This window comes from Heterocephalus glaber, unplaced genomic scaffold, assembly GCF_053883595.1.
Source record: "Heterocephalus glaber isolate CG9 unplaced genomic scaffold, H.glaber_assembly_v1.0 deba00001733, whole genome shotgun sequence".
NCBI classification, from domain to species: domain Eukaryota; kingdom Metazoa; phylum Chordata; class Mammalia; order Rodentia; family Bathyergidae; genus Heterocephalus; species Heterocephalus glaber.
The window spans coordinates 17,740,665-17,759,309 of NW_028258444.1; the positions used below are offsets into that span (position 1 = coordinate 17,740,665).

Here is an 18,645-nt window from a genome sequence, read left to right on the forward strand (position 1 = left end):
ATTCTCACTTTTCATCAGAACACAGGCTTTCATGTGGTATAGAACAGTGTAGGAATAGTGAACTTCATAGTCATGGGCCCATTGTTTCAGAAATTTGCCGTAAAGTAGATCCTTTGGTGCAAGGTGATACTATGCAGGATCCCTAAGTTTATAAATTAGTTATTTTATGAGTCCTTGGGTAGAAGATATCTAGAATAATTACTAGTATCAGTAGGAAGATATTCCAGACTTTTCCAAAATTAAAAATGTCTGAGACAATCAAGTTGTCTGAGGGATGGTAATACATCAAGCCTTTGGTATGGGGCTCTGCATTTGTGGTGGATTAACTAATGATTGATTTAAGTGGGAACATCCAGCTGAACTGAGTCAGTGTGGTTTTGGGTGTGGAAGACCCACCTGAGGATTGTTGTCAACAGCATAAAAGAACAGGAGAGGAAGATTGTATGCTATTGATTTTCCTGAAGAAGCTTGCTGCAATTGGTTTTCCTGACACAGACTTGGTTGTTCTCATTGGAGGAAGAGCTCAGGTCCTCGCTGTTGTCAGGGTTTGCTGCTGTTCTCTTTGGGGAAGCTCTGCTCTTTGCCTTGAACAAAGTTTCCTGGTTCCAGGGCAGATCCCTCAGCCTTCTGGCACAGAGTCTTCACCCTGCCAGCAGAAACTTTCTAGCTTCCACTACTGGCCTTTGGGCCTTCCCTAGTGCAGATTCTTGATACAGACTTGCATGAGACATTGCCATGGACTCTAGGCCTTTGGCTGGACTCATGCGGGACCTTGCTGTGGAATCCAGGCCTTCAGCTGGATTCTTCTGGTCTCTACCATGCAAACAGATCTCTTGCACTCTTCTGCATTTGATTTTTTGAGTGACTGTTATAAAATAATCCTATAAATTATGTGTACTGTATGAAATTTATTCCCTTGCATACCCTGACTACAACAGCTTTTTACAAATTAGAACACTCAGAAGCAGCAAAAGCTATATCATTCTTGGCAAACAGAAGTTCATGCTATTGGACCAAAGCATAACTCCATCTCTGCTATCACAGCAACACTTTTATTCCATTGCTCAAATACTAAGGTGACCAAAGAAAAAAGCTCCACTTATTAAACCCTCCTGTACATCTAATTGGGTGATGGAACTCTCTCGTAGCCGATGATATAAAAAACCATGATCCACATATTCCATAAATATTTATATGTTTAACTACTTTCCTTTTACTGATATCTCTCTCCTGCTTCTTCCGAGCTTCCTCTTTCCCCTTTCTCAGGCCCAGATCATTTACCAAAGCCATTTTCCACTGCCCAAGATCATGTATAATCCTACTTTCAGTTGGTTTTGAATCCAAACAAAATGGTTGGTCCAAAGTCCACTAAACAAAGTTCTGCCCATTGAAAGACTTTCTCTTCACTATCTTTTCTGGGCCACCCATGAGTAAAAATGGAGTATATCATGTTTTTCCAGGATGGACTAACATACTTGGCAAAACATCTCTAAATTGAGCCTGAATTCTATCAAGTAGTTATAGGGAACCTCTTGTATTATTCAGCTTTCCCTTTGTTAGGACAATATATCTGACACCAACTACTTAAAGTAGCAGAGGTTTAATTTAGCTCACAGTTTCAGAGGGTTCATGTTCAACAGTCTCCAAAAGAGAAACCATATGGGAAAGTGGCATGGTGGAAGAAAGCTGCTTACTGTATGGCAGTCAGGAAACAAACAGAGAGTGGAGAAGTCAGGGACAGGAATATGCTCTTCCAAGTCACATCCCTGGTAATCTGTCCCTTCTGACCCAGACCCATTTCCAAATGTGAGACTTTGGAGGGACATTTTAAACTATAACATTCCAACCCTGCCCCCCAAAAGGCTCAGATCAACCTTATTATGCAAAATATATTTAGTCCATCTCTAAAAGCCACCAAAGTCTTAATAGTTCCAATGCTGCTGAAGAGTCCAACTCTAAAGTCTTCTCTGATACTCAAGGAAAACTTTTATCTATGAGCCACTATAAAAATAAAAACAAAGTTAAACGATTCCAACATGCAATAGCACAGACTAAATATTACATTCCAAAAGGAAAGACTAGGGGAACAAACAGAAATCAGACAAAAGCAAGACTAAATCCCAGCAGAGAAAACATTAAACTACATTAGCTATGTCCTGTAGCTAACAAATCACCTCTCCAAGATTCAGAATCCAGACATTGGAATGTAACAACTTGGGGAAGAAAAGGAGGATGGAGGTGGATCACTGGGACCTAGGAAGGATCTGAAGAGAAAATTGGAGCCCACAGAGAAAGGGAAGAGACAGGCCACAGTGCAGAAAAGGGAGATGGCAAACAGCACTTTCTCTCTGTCATGAGAGAGGAGAATAAAATCTACAGAGACACAGTGAGAATGGATAACTCTAGAAACCTCCAGGGAGAAATACATCAGTGAAACTGAGCAGTGGATGCTATAAGCTACTACAGCTGGTGAGGTACTTCAGCTCAAGCACCTGCCCTGTCCCCTGGAAAGGGCACTTAGCCAGGCACCATATTAGGGAGGGGCCAGCTGATCCCAGGACTTGAACAGCTGTTGGTTGGCTTTATCTCAGGGCTCCCAGTATTTAAATCCCACAATGCCTGGGTGAGGAACAACCACAAGAGACATCCAGGGTCAGGGAGCTGAGGTCAGACTGGCAAGAGACACCCAGAATGCTGTAGGCTGAACAACACAGGTCCCAACCCCATGAACAGAAGCCAGCATCAGCCTGAACTTCTGTGGAGTTGAAAGCACCAGAATCAGCACACTGCCCTAATCCTACTGCAGGCTTGCTGGGATCATCCAGCATGGATCCAGGCTCCGTCTGCCTCCTTTGTCTAACAGAGACAGCAGAGGCACACCCTGAATTGGACACTACTACAAAACTTCATAACCCACAAATAACCACAGGCTTGAAATCACAGAGAAATCTTTTTTTCTCTTTGCTTTTGTTTTTTTGTTTTCTTGATTATTTGTTTTTGTTTTTTCAGAAGTGTCAACATTGTTTTTAGGTTTTTGTGCTTTGTTTGTACTTGTTAATTGGTTTTTTTTCCTTCTTTTATATCCTCCAGTTCTCTTTACAAGTTTCCCAAAGATTGAGTAATCTTCCTTTGTCCTTCAGCCTTGCTTCTAATCTCTTTCTCTTCTTTTCTCTATTTTTTTCCTTGTATCCCTTTTAAAAGTTTCTCCTCTTAGGATAAAATCACTCTATGGAGGAAATATTTACTGTATATAATTTTCTGACTTGTTTTAGACTTTGTTATATAACTATAAATCTTGTACCTATGATTAAAGATGGCAAATTAACAGTTGCCACAATTTGTCGTTTTCTAGACTGTGCTTAATGTTATTATTATTACTTTAGCCAAGATGGCATAGTTGTTATGATCAGTTGTTCTTCCTGTATGCTAATACCAAGAGTGTTGGAGATCATAAACATTTCCATAGTCTAGTACCAAAGAAATGGATGCTAGGCCAAATAAGCAGCAACCTCTCATCCCTACTAAATGGAAGTGGCAGGATCTGGGACAGACACAAGAGCCAAAAGCCAGCCATGACTAGAAGACATCTCTAAAAAGAGATGTCTTTAGATTCCTAAAGAAGTCTCAATACTAGTAATAAAGCTGCCTACCATAAGCAATTTACAAGCATCAAGGTAGAAAACAAATTAAAAATAGAAAATAAGAAAACACAAAAGCAAGTTGTCACCCTAGACCTCCAGCTTGCCCAAGGCAAATCCAGGGGGCATTGAGGTGGAAGCAATCAATAGCCACCAACCTCAACTATCTGAAATGGTAGCATCAGAAGTAACAAAGCAGATGAATGAGGCTCTAGAAAAAAATCCAAAAAACTTTCATAGATAACTAAAAAGATGATGATCATAAAGAAGGACATCGTTAATGAATCTAGAGTAGATACAGACTTTTAGAAGTAGAGGAGCTTAGGAAAGTGATGGAAACCATGAATGTCCAGCATAGAAAAGAATTTGATTCCATAAAACAGATTTAAACAAATATTTAGGAGATTAAAAATGCTATTAAAAGTATACGCAGCAGAATCATCCAATGTGAAGATAGAACATTAGATCTAGAAGACCGGCTTGCAGTTAGAGATTATCAAATGAATGACTTCTTAAAAATAACAAAGGATGATAAAAATCAATCCAAAAGCTGTTAAATGATGCAAAGAAGAATAATATAAGTTTGAAATCAATGAAAAATCATAAGAGAGCACAAAGGATATTTTTTAAAAACTCATTCACAGAAATATCAGAAAATTTACCAATCATGGAAAATGAATTTGAGATACAGATAAGTGAGTCATCTAGAGCTCTAATCAGCAATGATTACAAAAAACTGCATCAAGAAATATAATAGTCAAGAGTTCAGAAATTCAACACAAGAACAAAATTTATTAAAAGCAGTTAGAGAAAAGAAACAAACCACCTATTAAGAAAAGCTCATCAGAATCACCGTGGGCTTCTCAACACAAGGCCTTAATTCAAGGAGGTCTTGGAATGAAGTATTTCAAGCCCTAAAAGAAAATAATTTCCAACCCAGATTGATGTACCTGACAAAATTATCTTTCAAAATTGATGGAGAAATAAGACACTTCCATGATAAAGAATACCTGAAGAAATTCATGACAACCAAACCAGCACTTCAAAAATTCTATAAGATGTTCTAGAAGAAGACAACAAAGACAAAAATTCCATGAATCCAATAGAATGAATCCACCAGGGGAGTCAAGCAATTAAACAGAGGGGGAAGAAAGGGAACCAACAAGAGGAAAGTAATATGACAAGGATAAATCAATACATACCAGTTAAAACAATCAATACAAATGGTCTTAATTCACCAATCAAAAGAAACGGATTGGCAGAATGGATCAAAAAATGAGATCAAACAATTTGCTGCATATAAGAAACACATTTAACTCAAAATAAATTGATACACTGAAAGTCAAAGGGTGGAAAACAATAGCAGTTAGCTATATTATTTGCCATGAAAGTATATTTCCAGTTGAGACTGATCAGAAGAGACAAAGAAGGTCATTATGTACTTGTTACAGAAACAATCCAAGAGGAAGAGATAACAACCATAAATATGTATGCACCAAATACCAATGCACACAACTATATAAAACAAACATTAATGGATATGAAAAATTGAGTAAGCACTGATACAATTATAATGGGAGACTTCAATACACCACTGTCACAAATAGACAGATCAATTAGACAAAAAATTGAAAAAGAAATATCAGAAATGAACCAAACCTTTGAACAAATGAACTTAGTAAACATCTACAGTGTTCCACCCCACAAGAAAATACACATTCTTCTCAACTGCACACAAGACTTTCTCTAAAATAGACCATATTGTTGCTCATAGAACATACTTAAGTAAATGCAAAGGATTTGAAATTATCCCATGGATATTATATATAATAAGTACCCTTATAGTTAGTTCAGTGGTTTTTAAGAATTTATGCACCTGGGCCTTTTGGTTCAGACCCTCTATTCCACCATTCCTTATACTTTGCTTATTTTTATGGAGGTTGTTGCAGAACTTTATTCTAATGGTTATGGGAGGTGTGGAAGAAGAAGAATTAGGAGATTTGGGTAATAAAGTTTGTTTGTGCCTCTCATTGATGGCCTGAATGTGGGCAGATCATCTCTGTCCTCTGAGAATCAATTTACTCATCCTAAAATGAGGGATTTGTTTAAAAGATTTTTTGAGATTTTTTTTCTTGCTTTGACAATCAAGCATCCCAAAACTACAATTTAATTTACCACATTTATGAATTATTGAGAAATAAATTCCACATTTTCTATCTTCTTTGCCTTGCTAAGATATCTAATATTGCTGATTATCCTCTTCCCACCCCAATACTGTTTGGGGCTTTCACCAGTTAGGTCATGCTTCCCTTGTCTTCATAACAAACAATTAACTCCCAAATGAAGGCCCCATGTAAAAGACACTTGTAAGCTTAGAAGGGTGGGGAGACATTCCCTCTACTCCTAATGAAAACAAACTCTCAGGAAATAACTTAGTATTAGTCATATACATTTAGTGTGAATTTAAACATAATGTGAAATATGTTCAGTAGCATTTCATGTTTTCTCTTCCTAATTATGAGACAACAGGTTTCCCCTAAGTCATCAGGGTTCATATGTGTCCTACGCACTGTGAATGTGAGGGGGCAGAGTTGGATGAACATCAAGCCCATTGATATTGCATGTTTATTTTTTGCCTATTAATTGCCATGCCCATATGCTCTAGAAAATATGAGGGACCTGTTCCATCAAGAGATTATAACAGGAATCCCACTAAACCTAGGGCTGTACTGGTAGGTCCCACAGCCTGGACTATACTAGTCAACTTTGTATTACTACAATTAAATACCTGAGTCATCTAACTTAAAGAGAAAGGGTTTATTTAGCTCACTGTTTAAGAGATTCAAAGTCCAAGATTAGAGCACTCCATTGTGTAAGGTAGGGAGTGAGGGAGGGAAGGCAAGAAGAAGAGAAAGAAAGAGGGACAGGGACAAGGATGTGGAGGGAGAGGGGGAGAGTAGGAGAGAGAACAGGAGAGTAGGAGACAGACAGAAAGACCTGAAGTTCTACAACCTTTGAAGGCACATCCTCAGTGGCCTAAGTAGCTCCCATTAGGTTTCACCTCCTGAAGGTCCACAGTATCTCCCAATACTGCTACACTGGAGACCTATAAACCAATCCTTTACATGTGGCTCTTTAGGGACATGCAACATTCAGACTACAGCACTGGCCTTCATGTTACAGAGACCAGGAAAACACACCAGGAAGAACAAGTATGCCCATATATGAGGCCATGATTTTTGAGAGCCAGAAGGAACCTGAAAATAAGATATTTATTTATAGAGAAGATTTTAGCCTGAATGGAGGATCAAGAACAGACAGAAGCCAGGAAGCTGTTGTAAAAGATAGCAATCTTTAAAACTTAAAAAAGTCCATTCAATTATTTTACAGTGGGTTATCTACAATACAAAGATTTGTGGATCCCTACTGTGCACCAATACTATGAAGCAGTTTTTATGTATTTTTTTACTCAGTTCAATTGTAAAATGATGTGGGAAGTAAAACACATAAACAGAACAACTTGGTGTGTTCTTTGGAACAAGCAACATTTGAAGGCATTTGGAGTCTTCATTAGTAATTTCCAGGCAAACTACTATTCCTAGTCTATACTTATTTTTTCCTAGCTTATATATTTCTTTTGCTCCAAAGAACAATGAGTTATGAATTCTCTTAATAAATAAGTTGCCCTCCTCTTTATCCAGTGAAGTGTAGCTAGATTATTTTTATGAGTCAATGGTGGTAGTTTCTCTTTTCCTCCTTCTCCTCTACATTCTTCCAAGTAAAAATTATATACATTTAAAATGTAAACTTAATGTTGTGAAATGATCACGATCACCACAATGAAGTTACCATTTTTTTGGAGGTACCAAGGATCAAACCCAGGGTTCTATGCATACTAAACACACACTCTCCCACTGAGGCTGCATCCTCAGATCATAAGGAAAGTAGTATTGACTATTGCAGACCTCTTGGTCCTTCTGTGGAAACAAGACAGGAAAATGCTGCTTTCTTCCTGAGAATTTACTAGAAATGGAATATCCAATGGGATGGTAGCTGGGCATTTGTTTTATATTCTCCAACTCCTCTTTTCTAAAAGTCTGCAATGAGGTCCTGAGCCAGGGATCTATCAAAAGTGCTCTACCTCAATGTGCGGAGCCTCAGGGAAAGGAGTGTCAGAGTGATCCATTGACCAAGATTTGTGTGGAGAAGATGGAGAATAGTGCTCTACAATAGGCTCGCTCCTTTTCTAATTTCTGCTCCCTACTACTTTCCTCTGACACATTTCTGTTGTGAAGGCAAGAGCTTTACTGCATATTATTAAAAGTTCCTTTTCATATGTGCTCTAACTTCCCCTTCCCTTTCAGTCACTCATATTTTTCACTTATCTAACACAACCTGTTAGGTAGCAGGATGTACTAGATGCTGGGGCGCAGAAGATACTAAACAGAAGTTCTGCTCTCAGGGCACTTTTTAGAGGGGGATATTCACCTCCCCCACTTCCTAGGATCATGCGAGAGAAAGATCTCCTCAGATGGATTAATAAATTTTTATTTCATTCATTCCTTACACTGTCCAGAAATACCGAGGATTTACTACAGTCTAGTTAAGGGAATACTTTTTTTTAATTAAATTCTTTATTGGTACATTGTAGGTATACAACACAATTACATTTCTCATTGGGAATTGTACCTTTACATAATGTGTCTTGGTTCTTATTTTTTCCCCATTCCTAGCCCTCCCTTCACCCCCTCCACCCTTCCCTATTTACAAAGACTTTATTTCCATTTCTCATCATTTTTTCCTTTCCCTTCTTTCCTTTCCCCTGCCCCCCCCCACTACCCCTACCCCTTTGGACCTTTCTTTCCTATTTTGCATTATCAATTATTCATTCTAATCATTGGTACATTTTAGGTATACAACATAATGACATTCATCATTGGAAATTTGCACCTTTACATAGTCTCTCTTGGTTCTTATTTTTCACCCTTGCCCAGCCCTCCCTTCAACCCCTCCAGTCCTCCCTATTTACAAAAATTTTGTTCCTATTTTTCCATTTTCTCATATTAATCCCATTCCCTTCTATCCTTTCCCCTAGCCTTCCCACTTCCTTCCCCTTTGCCCCTTTTCTTCCTATTTCACATTCCCTATTATTTAGTCCTTATTTACACTTTCAGTTTCTCACACCAGAGAAACTATTCGGTATTGATACATGTGTGTCCTATTTATTTCACTTAAGAGTATCGCCTCAATGTGCATCCACTTAGCTATAAATGTCTCTAATTTCTCATTTTTTATGGCTGAGTAGCACTCCATTTTATTAAAAAAAAAACGCATTTTCTTTATCCAGTCTCCAGTTGATGGTCATTTGGGCTGTTTCCAAGTTTTAGCTATTACAAACTGTGCTGCTATGAACATGGGTGCACACATGTCACTGTGGTATGATTCTTTTAATTCGTTGGGGAAGATCCCCAGCAGTGGAATAGCGGGGTCAAATGGGACTTCCAGTCCTACTTCTTTGAGGCATCTCCATTCTGATTTCCACAGTGCTTGCACCAGTCTACACTCCCACCAGCAGTGGAGCAGGGTTCCTCTTTCCCCACAGCCCTGTCAACATTTGTTATTGGTTGATTTCATGATAGCAGCCATTCTTTCTGGAGTGAAGTGGAATCTCAGCATTGTTTTCAATTGCATCTCTAGAATGACCAGTGATGTTGAACATTTTTTCATGTATTTACTTGTTATTTCTACTTCTTTGTCTAAGAAATGTCTGTTCATTTCAGATGCCCATTTTTTGATTAGGTCTTTAAATTTGGGAGGTCTGATCTTTTGAAGTTCTTTATAGATTCGAGATAGTAGACCTTTCTGAGGAAGAGCAGGTGAAGATTTTTTCCCACATTGTGGGTTGTCTCTTCACACTGCTGGTGGTTTCTCTTGCTGTGCAGAAGCCTTTTAATAAGAAGAGATCCCATTTGTTGATTGTCTGTGCTAGTTCACGGGCACCTGAAGTTTTGTTCATAAAATCTTTTCCTACACCGATGTCTTCAAGGGTTCTACCTAACCTCTGTTCCAACTGGTTCAGCATTTCTGTTTTAATATTTAGATCTTTAATCCATTTTGATTTTAGTTTAGTGCATGGTGAGAGATATAGGTTTTAATCTTTGGCAAGTTGAAGCCCAATTTTTCCAGCACCATTTTTTAAAGAGGCTATCTTTCCTCCAGTGAGGGTGTTTGGCTCCTTTGTTGAAGATGAGATGGCTGAGTGTGTCTGGCGTTGTTTCTGCATCTTCTAATCTGTTCCACTGGTCCTCAAGCCTGTTTCTTTGCCAGTACCATGCTGTTTTTTATCACAGTAGCTTTGTAGTATAGTTGCAGGTTGGGGATTGTGATACTCTCTGCCATGTCTCTGTTACCTAGAATTGCTTTTGCTATTCTGGGTCTCTTCTTGCTCCAAATGAATTTTTGGATTGTTTTCTCAAGGTCCATGAAGTATGCTGCTGGGATCTCAATTGGAATTGCATTAAATCTATATAGCAGTTTTGGAAGTATGGCCATTTTCACTATATTAATTCTTCCTACCCAGGAGCAGGGGATGTCTGTCCATTTTCTGATATCATCTTCAATCTCTCTTTTCAGAGTGCCATAGTTTTCAGAGAAGAGGTCTTTGATTTCTTTCATTAGGTTGATTCCTAGGTATTTCAGTTTTTTGGATGCTATTGTGAAAGGAATTGTTTGCCCTATTTCTCTCTCAGTGAGTCTGTCATTCGTGTAGAGGAAAGCTATTGATTTTGGGGGGTTGACCTTGTAACCAGCTACTTAACTGAATTTGGTTATTAAGTCTAGAAGACTTTTGGTGGAGTTCTTGGGGTCTTCTATATAGAGTATCATGTCATGTGCAAATAATGACCATTTGACTTCTTCATTTCCTATCTTTATTCCTTTTATTTCTTTCTCTTGTCTAATTGCCATGGCTAATGTTTCCAGAACTATATTGAACAAGAGTGGAGATAGTGGACATCCTTGTCTTGTTCCTGATTTTAGTGTGAAGGATTTCAGTTTTTGATCATTTAGTATGATATTGGCTGTTGGTTTTTCATAGATGGCTTCTATCAGTTTGAGGTAGAGACCATCTATTCCAATTTTTGGTAGGGTTTTTATCATAAATGCATGTTGGATTTTGTCAAATGCTTTACCTGCATCTATGGAGATAATCATACGGTTTTTGTCCTTGGCTGTATTGATATAGTGTATTACATTGATTGATTTGCATATATTGAACCATCCCTGCATCCCTGGGATGAATCCCACTTGATCAGGGTGTAGGATCTTCTTGATGATCCTCTGCATTCTGTTTGCCAGTATCTTATTAAAGATTTTTGCATCTATGTTCATTAGTGAGATTGACCTATAGTTCTCCTTTTCAGTTGGGTCTTTCTCTGCTTTGGGGATCAAGGTGATGCTTGCTTCCAGGAATGAATTTGGGAGTATTGCTTCCCTTTCAATTTCATTGAAGAGTGTAAACAGTAGTGGCAGCAGTTCCTCTCTAAATGTCTTGTAGAATTCAGCAGTGAAGCCATCAGGGCCCAGGCTTTTCTTAGGTGATAAGTTTTTAATTACATTTTCAATTTCATTGGTTGATATTGGGTTGTTCAGAATTTTCAGGTCTTCTTTGTTCAACTTTGGTAACTCATATGTATCTAGGAATCCGTCTATTTCTTCTGTGTTGTCCATCTTATTGGCGTATAGGTTCTGGAAGTAGGCGTTGATGATCCTCTGGATTTCTGCTGGGTCTGTTGTAATTTCACCCTTTTCATTCCTACTTCCATGGATTTGGGCCTTTTCTTTCCTTTTTCTGACAAGGTTGGCTAAGGGTTTGTCAATTTTGTTGATTCTTTCAAAGAACCAACTCTTGGCTTCATTGATTTTTTGTATGGTTCTCTTAGTCTCCATTGCATTGATTTCTCCTCTGATCTTTATAATTTCCTCCCTTGTATGAGCTCTGGGGTTGTCCTGTTCTTCTTTTTCTAGAAGCTTGAGGTGCAGCATCAGGTTGTTTAATTGGGCTCATTCTGTTTTCCTAATATGCGTATTCATTGCTATGAATCTCCCTCGTAAGACTGCTTTCATTGTGTCCCATAGATTCCAATATGTTGTATTGTCATTGTCATTTAATTGAATTAACTGTCTGATTTCTTCTTTAATTTCCTCTGTGACCCATTGGTTATTCAGAAGTGTGTTGTTCAATTTCCACGTGTTTATGAAATATTTTGAGTTTCTCTTGCTATGGATCTCCAATTTCATCGCACTATGGTCTGATAATATACAGGGGATAACATCAATTCCTTTGCACTTACTTAAACATGTTCTATGTGTAAGTATGTGGTCTATTTTGGAGAATGACCCATGTGCACCTGAGAAGAATGTGTATTCTGATTTTGTTGGGTGGAAGACTCTGTAAACATCTGTTAAGTTCATTTGTTCAAGAGTTCAATTGAGTTCTAATATTTCATTACTTATTTTTAGTCTAGTTGATCTATCTATTTGTGACAGTGTGGTGTTGAGGTCCCCCACTACAATTGTATTAGTGCATATATGACTTTTCATGTCCTTTAGTATTTGTTTTATATAGTTGAGTGCACTAGTGTTTGGTGCATAGATATTTATGATTGTCATCTCTTCCTCTTGGATTCTTCCCTTTACAAGGATGTAGTGTCCTTCTTCATCTCTCTTAATTAGTGTTGGTTTGAAATCTACTTGATCTGCAAAGAGGATAGCTACTCCTGCTTTTTTTCGGGTTCCTGTCACATGCAGTATTGTTTTCCACCCTTTAACTTTCAGTCTATGAGTTTCCTTTTGAATTACGTGTGTTTCTTGTATGCAGCATATTGTTGGATTTTGCTTCTTGACCCATTCTGCCAGTCTATTTCTTTTGATTGGTGAATTGAGACCATTAACATTGATGGTTATAACTGAAACGTATTGACTTGTCATTGCCATGACTTTTTCTTTTTGTTGGGTTCTCCCCCTTTACATTTAATTTCTTGCCATGCCAGATGGGTTCATTTTGCTTTGCTTCCTGGGGTTGTGATCCTCAATGTCTGTTCCTAGGATGTTGTGTAAAATTCTTTGGAGTGCTGGTTTGGTATTCATGAAGTTCCTAAGGTGCTCTTGGTCATGAAAGTATCTTATTTCTCCATCCATTTTGAAAGATAGTTTTGCAGGGTACATCAATCTGGGTTGGAGGCTGTTTTCTTTTAGGGTTTGGAATATGTCACTCCAAGCTCTTCTTCCTTGAGGGTTTGTGTTGAGAAGTCTGCCGTGATTCTGATGGGCTTTCCTTTGTATGCGATTTGTTTCTCTTCTCTGACTGCTTGGAGAACTTTTTCTTCTGTTGAGTTTCTGGAATCTTAACAATTATATGCCTATGTGTAGATTTTTTTGATCAAGGCTATTTGGAGTCCTATATGCCTCACTTATCTATATGTCAAGCTCTTTTCTCCTGCTTGGGAAGTTTTCTGCCATCATTTCTGTGAAGAGATCTTTAATGTCATCTGCAGTCTCTCCTGTTTCTTCATTGACTCCAATCAGTCTTATGTTATTCTTCTTTGCATCATCTAGCAGCTGCTGGATTGATTTCTCATGTTCCTTTATAATATTGAAGCAATTTTTCTTTTCCTGGTCACTAATTGCAATCTTATCTTCTATATCTGAAATTCTGTCCTCACATTGGCTCATTCTTCTGTGTAGACTTTCAATGGAGTTTTTCATGTCCTGGAAATCTATTTGCATCTGTTTTATGGATTCCATTTGTTTCCTATGTTGGGATTCCATCATGTTCCTCAGCTCCTCTCTAGATTTATTAATCATGTCTTGCACTAGGGGCACAATTTCTCCTGTTATCTGAGAAATTATTTCTGATTTCATTTTTTCCAGATCCCCTTTTGTTGCCAGTTCAGTGGGTCCAGGTGGTTGAGTATCAGAGTGTTCCATCTCATTTCGCTTTGGGGTTGCTGTAGGTGATCTGGAAGTCTGGTTTTGAGACTTATTTATGTGTTTTCTCATTTCGACTGGGGCAGGGGGCTGTTGGTGCCTGCACGGATTACCTCCCCTGAGCTGGGAGAGGTGGGACAGGGGCTGGGAGCAGCAGTAGGGATGGTGACCCAAAAGCCCTTTCCTGTGGGCTGGGAGCAGCAGGAGGGATGGTGGCCAGGAAGCCCTTCCTCTGGACCAGGAGCAGTGGGATGGTGGCTCAGAAGCCCCTACCTCTGGGCCGGGAGTGCTGGGAGGGATGCTGTCCTGGAAGCCCCTTCCTCTGGGCCAGGAGCAGCGGGACAGAAGGTGGCCCAAAAGCCCTTTCCTCTGGGCTGGGAGCAGCAGGAGGGATGGTGGCCCAGAAGCTCCTTCCTCTGGACCAGGAGCAGTGGGACTCAGTACTGTGGTCTCGTGGTCCGGTGTCCTCTGTGTCTTTGTAGTGTGGAACCAGGTGGCTGTAAAGAGGAGGGGAGGGTGGGAGGTCCAGTGGATTGTAGCCGGGGTGCGGGCTGATTCGGCGTCTTCCCCATGACTCGGGACCTCCGTAGGGTATGCGCAGACCTCCCTGTCTACAGCGGGCTGATTCGGCATCTTCCAGGGCCTACTTTTAAAAAATGAAGACAGGAGATACACCTTATTCTATATCTTTTTAAGTTATTAAGGAGATATAGATTTTTCCAGAGATCCTTTGGAATGGGAACAAAGGGAAGTTATCTCTCCCAGTATCAAGATAGAAATTTACCTGAATGCAGTGGGACATTAGTGGTCTGATGAGTTCATTCATATTTTGTGCACAGACAACAGTAAAGGGAATAGGGATATGGAGAAAATGGAATGACAGAAGAAAAGAAAAAAAATATATATAATCAATAGTTGTAGAAATGGCCAGTGAAGCCTTGAGGATTTTCTTGTGCAGAGAGTGTCACCTGCTCTATTGTGGAGGTTTCCTCATTTCCCTTATCTGAGGACAGGTCCCAGGATGAAGAGAAGACAAATCTTCTGTTTCAGAAATGATGAACGCTGAAACAGCTGAGTGGTGACAACTCTTCCTGGCTCTTCTCTGCTCCTGGTTACCCCCTATAATTTTTCCTCCTGGTGAAGCAGGGGAGTCTGGGTTAGAAGGTCAGCCTGGACTTTCTGGCCAGCACTCTCCTCAGAGCTGCCTTCACCTCCTTGTTTTTCAGGCTGTAGATGAAGGGGTTGAGCAAGGGGGTCACCACACTGTACTGCATGGATAACACTTGCTCCAACGCTGAGCCAGGAGCTACAGTCATGTACCTTGTAGGGAGTTGCACAGAAGAGCACACTGAGCTCAGGATAATCATCACAGTACAGTTGGCAGCAATGGATTGTGGAGAGCCAACAGCTCTATAAGTATTAAGGTGGACAACTTGGATTTCCTACGAAAGGGTTAAGTGAAATGTTATAGAACTTGCTGCCCAGCTCTGAAGAAGTTAGGCGTAGGAGAAAGTGATAATAACACAAGGACACGGAACTAGGGAAAAGAAAACACAGGACTGTCTCAAGGTCTGGGGACTTTCCAGATGTGCCTTATGTAAGATGTTTTCTATTCTTGAGTGCTATAAAAGAGAGCAGTAAAGTCAATAAAGTAGCTCGGATGCTGGGAGCTCCCCCCGACTCTGTCTCTTTGCCTTTCTTTTTCTTCATCCTCACTCCTCCATTCAGGTGTTGTTCGACAAGTGACTCCGTCAATGGATCATTCCACCCCTGCTGACTGCAAAGGCATTCCTCGGAGCTGAGTTGACCATCACTGGTGGTAGCATTTGGAAATGACTGATCAGTGAGAAATCAGTCATTTCTGCTCTCAAATGCCCCCAAACACAAGTGATCTTGTGCAGAAAGTTATAGGAACTGCCATAAGGAAAGAGAAGTTCTGCAGTTTATAAAGGGCTACAGGTTAGAACAGAAATAATAAAATAATTTCATGCATTTCTATGGCACTCCATACTTTTCACAGCATCTTGACCAATAGTTACAGTGACAATATGAAACTTCCTCTTTTTCCCTCTATGTACTCATTTGTAAAGACATACTATGTTCTTATTTTGTGATGATTGTTCCTTGCACAGCCATATGTTTAGTTCACAATGCTGCCATTTTCCCCAACATTTATGGCTCTGGGAATTACCCTCAGAATTGTAGCATACAATTTTTATAATACTTAGTGGAAAGTGAGGCATGGAAACCAGAAGGATCACTGTGAGTTTGAGGCCAAACTGGGCTGTATAATGAATTCAAGGCCAGCTTGAACTACAGAGTAAGACCCTGTCTCAAAAAACAAAAAGAAAAGAAAAGAACAACAACAACTTGAAATACTTAGTGGAAGAAATATTTGTTCTTTTAGATACATTTTGTTTGTTTGTTTGTTTGTTTGTTTGTTTGGAAAAGAAGCCAAGTCTGGTAAATAAAGTAGGAGATACAAGTGTCACGCAGAAGATAAGATCCAAGTTAAGAAGATTAAGTTTTAGGACCCATCCTGTTAAATACCACTGGGGCTATTTCTCAAAGAAGCATTATTTTTTTTTTCAGTGGTACTATCATCATTGGAATAAATATAGATGGTACTAAGAATGTTTCTTGTGGATTCTAATGTGTTTGGTTAAAAAGATACTCATTTTTCCCTGAGTTTTAAATATTATCTAATTTATCCCTTGTAATATTTCTGTAAAGTAGTAGCAAAAAGCCTCATTGTCTCTTTAAGGGATATGAAAAGTTGGAGAGAGATTAATCTTCTGGCTCACATAAACTCTCCTGAATTATTCCTTATTTTCCACTTCTACCTTCTTATTTCCCTTCAAGTCACAGAAGATGAGAAAAGTATTGAGCAATTTCCACAAGTTCATTTCCAGTTCCCTAATAGAGAGCACAGACAAAATTTATTCTTTCTCCTGGAGAGGGAGGGCTGCTTAGCTAAAGTTGTTTATGTTTGAGAGAAGCATGGTGGGAAAGAGCATGAGACTTCATTCAACTGGGTCTACAACTTCCTTGTTCTGGGACCTTTGAGAAATTTCCTAATTACTTCCAAAACTGAAGTTCAGTGCCTGAAAACAGGGTAACAAGCTTAGAATATTAACTCTTTGTTTGTTTGTTTGTTTCTTTGTTTGTTTGGCCTTGCTGGCCTTGAGCTCACAATGTAGCCCAGGCAGGCCTCAAACTCATGACAATTCTCTTGGCTTCCAAGTGCTGTGTTCATGGCATGCACCACCACACCTGGCTTAATAATATTAACTATTGTGGTGAGATGCATACTAAAATTGAGTTTGACATGTTAAGAAGTTGGTGTATAATAGATGCCTCACAAATAGCTATAACATGGGCTGGGGATTTAGCTCAGTGATTCTGGCGCCTGCCTCGCAAGTGCAAGGTCCCGAGTTTGATCCCCGGTACGAAAAAAAAACAACACACACAAATAGCTATAACATAACCCTTGGGGACATCATCTTCCAGTAGGAAAGAAAGATGGTATCTATTTCAAGGATGCTGCTTTCTTTTTTTTGCCTAGCAAAAAAAAAAAAAAAAATAGCACTGAGTAAAATCATACCAAAGGTTTTCTAAGTTCCCTTTGAGAACTCCCAAAACAGAGGTTAAAAAAGTAGAAAAATCTTTAATCTTTTTCTAAACTCATTTTTCAAAAGAGTCAACTGAGCCACAAAAAGAAAAGGGATTCTTTATAAACCACAAAGCCAGTCCATAGCATAGGCAGAGCTAGAGCCCAGTCTTCCTGAATTCCAGCATGGTTCTTTTCCTGCTACCTTGCAGTGCTCTGTGCTCTGTTCTACAGACTAAAGGCACTTAGAGTGAGAAATAAGCCACATGTACATTTAGGAAGTACAGTATGACATACCTGGAAATTCCTGAACCATAAAAGATGATGACCACAAGGACATGAGAAGAGCAGGTGGAGAAGATCTTGCCCCGACCCGTGGCAGAGTTGATCCCCAGGGCTGTCATGATGACATGGCTGTAGGAACCCAGTAATAGGACAAGAGTGCCAAGGCCAAGGACCACCATGGTAGTTAGGATGGAGATGATACTACTGTAGGGGTCAGAACAGGCCAACGAGATCACTGGAGGTAGCTCACAGGCAAAATTGCGGATGAGGTTGGGACCACACAGGTGCTGCTGAGCTAGTAAGAGAGTGTTAACTAGGCTGGCACTCATTCCGATGGCCCAGGATGCACCACCAGGCCAGCACAGACCCTCCTGTTCATAGTCACCATGTACAACAGCGGGTGACACACAGCCTGGAACTGGTCATAGGCCATGACAGAAAGGAGGCAGGCTTCAGTGGCCCCTGAAAATATGATCAGGGAAATCTGGGCAAAGCATCCATGGAAGGATATTGTCTTCTCCTTAGAAAGAAGGTTTTCTAGCAGTTTAGGCACAATGACTGAGGAATAGAAAGCATCCAGGAAGGAAAGATGTCTCAGGAAGAAGTACATGGGAGTATGGAGCTGGGAATCAATACAGATAATTAGCAATATCAGCAGGTTCCCTATGAGGGTCAAAAGGTAAATTATGAGGAATAGCACAAAGAGTAGTCCTTCTATCTGAGAGTTGCTGGATAGTCCTAGGAGAACAAACGCAGTAACAGTAGTCTCATTGCCAACTTCCATGGAGCATTCAAGAATCCCTTCAGAGACACAAGAACTGGCAAGAATGCTCAAATGGGATACCAGTATCAGAGTATGTCTGGAGATGAGGCATTGTGAGTAAAGCTTCAGGACTGACCCAGGACAGATTATGCAGCAGAGGCCACCATGGCATGTCAGCCCTTGTCATCACCTCCTAGTTCAGGGCAGTTACCTGTTGGCAAAAGAGGAGGAGGTGGAAAGGAAGAGTGTTAAATGTTTAAATGATGAACAGAGGTCTTATGACACCTGATGATGGAGCAAATCCTTTCTCTATACAAAGGTGTGAATATGTCACTTGAATTTTTCATTTTAAAAACCTGGGA

The 18,645-nt window shown here is 39.7% G+C and overlaps 1 protein-coding gene across 1 annotated transcript; it reads right to left on the reverse strand.

Moving 5' to 3' along the window:
- Positions 1 to 14,782: 14,782 nt before the first annotated feature.
- LOC101699255 (olfactory receptor 5BS1-like) lies at positions 14,783 to 18,304 on the reverse strand. The gene is given in 3 exon segments (XM_087199962.1): positions 14,783 to 14,945; positions 17,533 to 17,866; positions 17,869 to 18,304. Coding segments are annotated over 3 exon segments (933 nt in total).
- Positions 18,305 to 18,645: the final 341 nt, after the last annotated feature.